This window comes from Lathyrus oleraceus, chromosome 1, assembly GCF_024323335.1.
Source record: "Lathyrus oleraceus cultivar Zhongwan6 chromosome 1, CAAS_Psat_ZW6_1.0, whole genome shotgun sequence".
In the NCBI taxonomy this organism is placed as follows: Eukaryota; Viridiplantae; Streptophyta; class Magnoliopsida; order Fabales; family Fabaceae; genus Lathyrus; species Lathyrus oleraceus.
The window spans coordinates 113,864,105-113,872,044 of NC_066579.1; the positions used below are offsets into that span (position 1 = coordinate 113,864,105).

At 32.3% G+C, this 7,940-nt stretch overlaps 1 protein-coding gene across 1 annotated transcript; it reads right to left on the reverse strand.

Annotated features, from left to right (window-relative positions):
• Positions 1-905: 905 nt before the first annotated feature.
• On the reverse strand, positions 906-6,656 carry LOC127120571 (uncharacterized). The gene is made up of 7 exons (XM_051051045.1): positions 6,499-6,656; positions 6,202-6,341; positions 5,436-5,569; positions 4,681-4,861; positions 3,123-3,722; positions 1,588-1,767; positions 906-1,265 (listed from the first exon to the last, which is right to left on the reverse strand). The coding sequence occupies exons 1-7, from the start codon at positions 6,533-6,535 to the stop codon at positions 1,086-1,088; spliced, it is 1,452 nt and encodes a 483-aa protein (XP_050907002.1). The 5' UTR covers positions 6,536-6,656; the 3' UTR covers positions 906-1,085.
• Positions 6,657-7,940: the final 1,284 nt, after the last annotated feature.

The window sequence follows — 7,940 nt, forward strand, 5'->3', positions numbered from 1 at the left end:
ATGTCAGTATTTTTGTCACACCATGTGGTGAGCTACGTCATCCTCCATCAACATAAGTTAATTGGATGACCAATTAGTATGTACAGAAGAACTACATTTAAGATAGTATCTTTTGTATGATTTTATTTATATTTCACTAACATTTCTATTTATTTTTCTTTATTCCAATAATACAAAGAAGATTGAAGATTTTATGGCTTAAATCCTGTTTTGGATCGGCCATATCCTCCTTGATCCGGTCATTCCTTTATAAATCCGACCATCACAATGAAAGAGCTCCCCGAATTGCTCCCAACGAGGGATTGCTTTTAACAAAGACAATTTTCATTGATTATTTTGTTTGTAATTATTAATAATAAAATTCAAAGACAATCACCTAAACATGTTAGAATAGACCTTCCAACATCATCTTTCTCACATGATCAATTATATGTTGCAATTTTGAAGTTACTTCGAGATAATTGAGACTGATGAAAATTGATAATATACTAATGCGAAATGTATATATGTGGAGGTCTTAGTCTCATGACTTAACTGACATTATTTTGTTATATATAATGTTTTGTTATATATAAGGTATACCAAACCCGTAAGGTTAAAAGTCTAGTTATTCCTCTAAAATATCAACCCCTAAATTTTATACGCGGGAAAGAAAAACAGATTTTGTATTGTATACAATGGTTTTTAACTCCATTCTTAACCATAATTTTTCACTAGATGACTGTGAATTCAGAGACAGGGTTAAGCTATTGTATTGACTAAACAAATACTAAATTAAGACATGATATGATAGCTTATATAGCTGTCTATCTTATGATAGCCATCAAACAAACTTACCCTAAGATTTTCATCAAACATGGCAATAAAAACTCATACAGGTAGAAGTTAGGAATTGAAGCAACAGATGTTAAGAATTTTAAGTCACTTAAAATACAACTACAGCTTTGCCTTGAATTTACAGCTTGTAAATAAGCTCTCTCCACAATTACAGTGAATTTCATACAGGCTGTGTTCTTAGAACAGCATTTAACTTCAGACACATATGTGTTCCATGAGTTGTAATAATCGATAAAAAAAAATGCTAACTAATATGAACGGTGACGATAAATCATTCGAAGTTCCTTGCAGGGACTGCATGTCCAAGGCAGTAAAGGAGGGTCCATGCAATAGGAATGTATTCTTCGAATTCGACATACATCGCAATTCTGAAGTAGATCCTCCGGTTCTCGACCACAGCAAATTACACAAGCACCTGCTCGGGAGGACTGTAAAAGCAAAAGACAAATCACAAAGTTTCCCAGATTTTACAATAATATGCAAAAACTAGAGGCAAAAATGTGGACAATACTGAATTATTCTATCATGTTATCAAAAGTGTCTTGTAGAATGAAATGTAAGTTTTAAATATGTTTTGATCTGTAAAATGAGCAAATTTTACTTTTGGTCCCTAAAATTTTTTCTTTGGTTTTCATCTTTCCAAACTATGAAAGTAGTGACATTTGATAACTATTTATGTAACTTACAAAACGTCATGTGGTCATTCCAGGTGAATTGAATGATGCGTATAATAAATGTAAATAAGCATACCTCTAAGCCATTGTCTCGAAATTCTCGATCCACTGGAATAAAAACATCTGAGCTTGTGTAGTCACATGGAATTGTCTGGGAGTAAACTTTTTGATCAGTGGTGGCTGCATGCTCAACTTTCTTGATCCCTGTAATACTTGCCTTGCACAAAGGACAGGTTGAAATTTTTCCCATTGCAATCTATAAATATTGAAAAGCAATAATGAGAATGAAAGGAACATTGAAAATGACATGTGTAGAGTAAATCTACACAAGCTATGGCAAGGGAAAATTAAAATAAACAAAAACACCACAACAACATTGTTATCTTATTATAATCATTTTAGCACTAGGTGGGAAAAAAACAAAAAAATAAAGCTAAAATGTTGAAACATATTTTCACAGTTGAAGATAGATTGGAATGAGAAGCCTATTGTAATCTTATAATCAGTGGATCTACTTGCCATTTTCATTTATTCATACAGCAATATTGTCAATAGAAAATAAATATATATTAATTCTTAGCACGTCAGATTGCTGTCATATATGCATCCTGAGTCTCTTTAAACAGAAGCAAGATAAATTATTACAAATGATTCTATTATTGTATTAATATTGATTGAGAAACCCAGACTTTGCAGAAAAAACTCAGTGATCACAGATCTACTGCTCCTCAAAGAAGAGATGATCCTCTATCTTCCCAACCTCTCCAACTAAAAATGATACAGAATTATTTTCCTATCAATCTCCACTCCCATATACTCAGTTCCCATACAGAACTATTTTCCTATCCACTTTCACTCCATTATACTCAATTCCCTATCTCAACTAACTGCCACATCAGCTATTCTCCCCTAACTTTCCTGGTCAGCCCATTTGTTGGGCTAGGCGCAAACGTAGTATCTTAACAGATGCTGACCTACTAAACCTTTATTTGAAAGCCTTGTAAGTTTCATTATGGTGAAATTTGGTGCCAGAATTGATATAGTTTAAGATGTAATGAAGTCAACCCTCATGTGTCATCAACCATGCAAAGGAAACTTGAGCAATCATTTGACAAGCCGATGATTTTGTTCCAGAGTTGGTATAGTTTAAGATGTAATGAAGTCAACCCCCATGTGTCATCAACTATGCAAAGGAAACTTGGGCAATCATTTGACAAACCGATGATACATTCAAAAAATAAAAAGGAGTTGTGACTAAACTCTATAGTTACATCCTTTTGGAAGCAACTTCAAATTTGAAAGGGTGTCTTAATAACTTAGGATAAATAATAATTCATATAGATACTTGCAAAACCGTTCAAATAATAAAATAAGGCCCAACAATGTCAATTAGGCGCTACCTCAAATTCCAAATTAGAAATTAGAAACCAAATTAGTTTTTTGTCGAATAAAAGCTGAATTATATTTTTTTGGTAAGAATGAAAAAGTGATCAAACATATCGCACAACTTTCAAATTCATTCAAAAGAAAATGGCTAGCAAAAGAGAATATTATGCTAATCAATTAGTAGGTTTTATGTATAGTAATAGATAGATATTGGAAAAGGCTTACTCTGTGATCAACCCAACCCTGGATGCATGGAAAACAAAACCGATGTCCACAAGCTAAAATCCCCCTTGTTGAACTGAAATCTGTGAAACATATAACACATGACAAGTAATTTGAAGTAGGTATGTCATCAAAATCATCAACGACGTCACCACTGGTGGACTTTTCTGCAGCACTGGAACATAAGTCTACTGAAGTTTGTGTCAAAGGAAGAGGATCTTCAATAAACAAAGTTGAATTTGTGGGAGTAGATAAATGATATGAATCTCTACTCTGTTCAATGCCATCTGAACTTCCATCGATAGTTCCACTTTGTCTAGATAGTCCAGTATCAAGTCCTTCACTATTTTCTTGAATATTGTCAATATTGACACGGTTAGAAATGGTAGAGGTAGCTGTAGCTTCGGTGTGTAGCCTATCCATTTCACTAACCTGGTCGTCTGTGCTTAAATCCAAAATTATAGGGTCCAACGCCACTCTACCATCATTTTCAACAACCCTTCTTCCTTTACGAGAATGCCTAGCTTCGGTACTTACTTCATTTCCACTATTTCTTTTACCTTTCTTTGACAGTCTAGATGAATATGAACTTGACTCCTCATGCTGAATGAAGAAAGGAAAATAGAAATTAATAAGACTATTAGACAATCCAAAAGAACATAAATTCATTTGTTTGGTCCATCAATATCATACAGTATAGTTCCTCAAGAGGATCGTAAAGCCCTCCTTCCTAGTGATAAGTTTTTAAAAAATACATTGTATTTTTGGTATTGCACCAAAACGACACACATGCAGTGCATTTAACCCTAATCCTATTTCCAAAAATACAGCAGGTGATTACTTTAAAGCACCTGAAATCACAAAGTAGAAGGCATGAAAAGAGCTCTTTCTGATAAACAGCTAGTTTATATAGTTAGTTAGGTATATTGCATCTGACTGCTTAAAAGTAATCAATATGTCCATACTTATGCCAAGCATATCACATGTTTGGGAGCACTGGGGGGAAAGCGCAAATAGAAAAGTATTTGCAAGGAATGGAAGCATGCAAACAGCAAACAGCAAACAGACATGAGTTTAAGTTTGTGGACAGAAGAGTGACATTGGCAGAAAAAATTAAACTAAATATTTGGTACCAAAAACATAAAAAAAAATCGCAGATTATTGAACTTCAAAAACCAATCAAATCAAATACAAGAAAACAGGCTCATCGCTTCGCCTCTGAACCATTAGTAGTTATTAATGATTAGCAATTTTCAGTGTATTAAGTAATACCATGATATGCATTAGAAACCTGAACTGACACCATAAGAAATAAATCTGATCAAAATGGAACAGCTATGGTCCATTGGTGCATAAGTAACAAGTTGAGATTATGGTTAATATCAACAGATAACATGAGTGTTAACACATCACTCCCTGAAAGCTGCACCCTATTCAGAAAATGAGACAACATACGACTTATGAACAAGAATTCAAAACATTCTTGGAAACACAAAAATGAATATTACATATAACAATTGTAAACAAGTTGGAGGAGAACACAGAGAGCAAAAATATTTACCTTTTTCAATAAAGAAGAATCTTCCAAAACAGAAATTCCACAGAGCCAAGAACCGAAGTCACTATTTTGCCTTTTAGACCCAATATCACATAAACTGCGACTAACCACTTTTTTCTTCGACAAGCTATTTGCTTGAACGGTGACAGGAACTTCCATTAACAATGGCCCTACTTCATGTCCACTGAAAATAGTAATGATGATAATAATGAATGAACTTAAGAAAAGGTTTTCTCCAAATTTTATTACAAGGCGGGTCAAAGGAAAGGGAAGCACCAGTAAGTAGTAACATGAACTCCAAACAAAATTACTGTCTTATTTGTCAATAATATCAATGATGCCAAACCTCAAACTACAAAACAAACTTCAGCAAACTTAGACTCCACACAAAGAAGCCCATCACATGACATAAAATAAACAGAACACGGGACAACAAAAACCGTTGAGGATTAACTTGTGGGCTTTTAGCATTAATAACACTCAACAGGCAGCTTTTCTTAAAGTTTTAGCTACTAGATTCAGGCCCATAAATGATTTCTTTACTTGTTTGTAACAGTAAATTTCAGACACGTATAAATTAAAATCTGTCACACCAAATTGATCAGTTTATGCATTTTCAACAGTCATTTTAATTCACACACGAGGAAAATAAAAAGAATTTCCCCAAAAGTGCTCTCTTTTTTCTATCAAGGCCATGATAATTATATAAAATTAAATGCTATAATTCTGCAGTACATGTGCATAGAAAACATATTCACCTTTGCATGATATACGAATCTTCCGGGACACGCCTTCCTTCCTTTATGCAGTCTTCAATCCAACGGTGGTTGACTATAGGTATTCTAAATTTTCGGGCAATATCATATTTCTTTCCTTCAAACTTCCAACACACCTGAACATATATTGGATAATAAATAGAATGAGGACACAGAATGTGTTCAAAAAAAATGCTGTCTACGTCAAATCTATAGTTTGGTAAATAGATACTGCTCATTGAAAGTTAAAAGCATTTTCCGTCAAAATAAAATTCACAAGCATCTAAACATTTAAGGAACCATTGGTTAGAACTTAGCTATCCAGGGGAAAGAACCAAACCACTTAAATACTCCATGGAGCGTCTCATACTACTATATGTGGAACTAAGGCACCCAATAGTACCCGATCCTTATCATGCTCCGCCCTTGAGAACCGGCGTCTCGGCAACTTCACTAAACCTTAAATATTTTTCTTCCGAGTTCTATCAGAACCATCCACTTTTTCCCTCTCTTCAATATTTTTCTTTCTAATATCAGTTATTCAATTTTTCTAAATTTCACTCATTCATAGAATTCTTCTCTAACAAAATAGCAAAATTCTTAGCTAGTTAGTTAGTCAAAGATAGAGACTAGTTAAGTTAGAGTTGTTCGATCTGAATACTGTATACAACTAGTCTAACTACACTACATTCAGGAATTTTCATTTCCATAATTCACAAAGAAAACAACAATCAAACAGTTCAATTCTTTAACAAACGAAGAAACTAACCAGATGCGTTATTGATTTGGACATCATCCCAACGTAATTAGCACCGGCATACGAAATCAGCTTAATAAGGTTGAATCGCTCAGGGTCATGGTAACCAGTAACTGTTGCCACCACCCGATCCATACCTTCAATGTTACAACCTGCGCAATCAACAAGAAAAAATAGAATAAATTAGAAGAAATTGAAGATAACGAAACCCTAGCATTGTAGAACAATTCGATTCGATTCCTAAAGTGAAAAACGGATTGTGATGATTTTGTTCGTAAAGTGAAATTCGAAACCCTAAGAGAGAGATACCGTGAGATTGAGGAAGAACTGGTTCTTCATTTTCCATCGCACTTTTTCAATTTTCAATGTACTGAGGAAGCTATTACCGGGAAGTTCAAAATTTTGAAATCTTTTTGAATGATGAAGTAATACAAAGAGCTAATAAATTTTTAATTTGTATTTACATTAACACATCTTCGGGTCGGGTTTAATTTATTGGGCTATTGTGAAGATTTATACTAATTACACGCTAATATCAACATAGAGTCTGTTTGTAAAGGATTATAAATTTTTTATTTTTTTTCATATTTATAAGGTTTAATTAAGGCTTAATAGGTACTTATCCTCCCCTATTTAGGGATCTTCTGATTCTCCCATAAAAAATATATATATACTTCCCCATTTCCTTTTCTTTTTAAGGTGTTATTTTTTTTTTAAATTATTTATCAAAATTACTCCTAGATAATTATTATAGAAAAAAAATGAATGTAATAAATAATTAAAGATATTATAAATAAAAGAAGAATTATGGTTTGAAAAGTAAGAATAATGATTAGCTTTCTCTTGACGGATAAAAAGTCAAAAAAATGACACTTAAAAAGGAACGGAGTGAGTAGATTTCATCCTCATCATTTTAAGATTCTTTCATTTTAAGAGATTTGATCGGAATCTATGACTTGTTTTTTTTTTTTTAATATGACATATAATAACAACTGGATTTTTATATTTTTTTGTGTATTTTTAAATATATTTAGTTTAATGAAATAATTCTACATTAAAGTAAAATTAAACAATTTAAGTAATCAATTTTGAAATTATATTTTAACTATATAATGTATACATTTTGAGTTAAAAATAAATCATAAAAAGTAAATTGATCTAGTGGTAGGCGTCCCTTATGTATTCTTAAGGTCAATGGTTCAACAATTTTTTACCACAAAATTTTAATTTTTTAAAACTTTTAATTTCTATAAACATTAAAATAATAATAATAAATACCACGTAGAATTAAAATAAAATAAAGAATATATAAAAATTCAGTTGTAGTACACGTCACATTAAAAAAATAAAAATAAAAAAATCAACAAAGAAGTGCCACGTCACATATTCTATTGACAAAATCCATAGTGTCTTGTCATAGATGTTGTTGACCAAATCTGCAGTACCACGTCACAAATTTTGTTGACCAAATCCACTGAGGGGCCAAAATGGAAGAATCTTAAAATGATGAGGATGTGTGTTTTTTACCGGGAAACCAGAAGATCCATAAATAGTAGGGGGTAAATACCTATTAACCCTTTAATTAATATATAATTTACTGAATTACTATTTAAGAACTTTTAAATAGATCTCTATTAACATGTCTTTCGTTCAAAACATAGAAAAATTTGAAATTCATTGAATAATGAAGAGGAATGCAAATGTTATTCAACTTAATTCTAATCACTAATCTATAGTAGTATACAAACACG

What these genes read in the sequence shown, in the direction of transcription:
- LOC127120571 (XM_051051045.1), bottom strand. Translation starts at nt 6,535, where the DNA reads ATGGAAAATGAAGAACCAGTTCTTCCTCAATCTCACG. An exon ending in ATTCTTCTTTATTGAAAAAG is followed by an intron (nt 3,723 to 4,680) that starts GTAAATATTTTT and finishes TTCTTCATTCAG; the next exon opens with CATGAGGAGTCAAGTTCATA. An exon ending in AGGGTTGGGTTGATCACAGA is followed by an intron (nt 1,768 to 3,122) that starts GTAAGCCTTTTC and finishes CAATATTTATAG; the next exon opens with ATTGCAATGGGAAAAATTTC.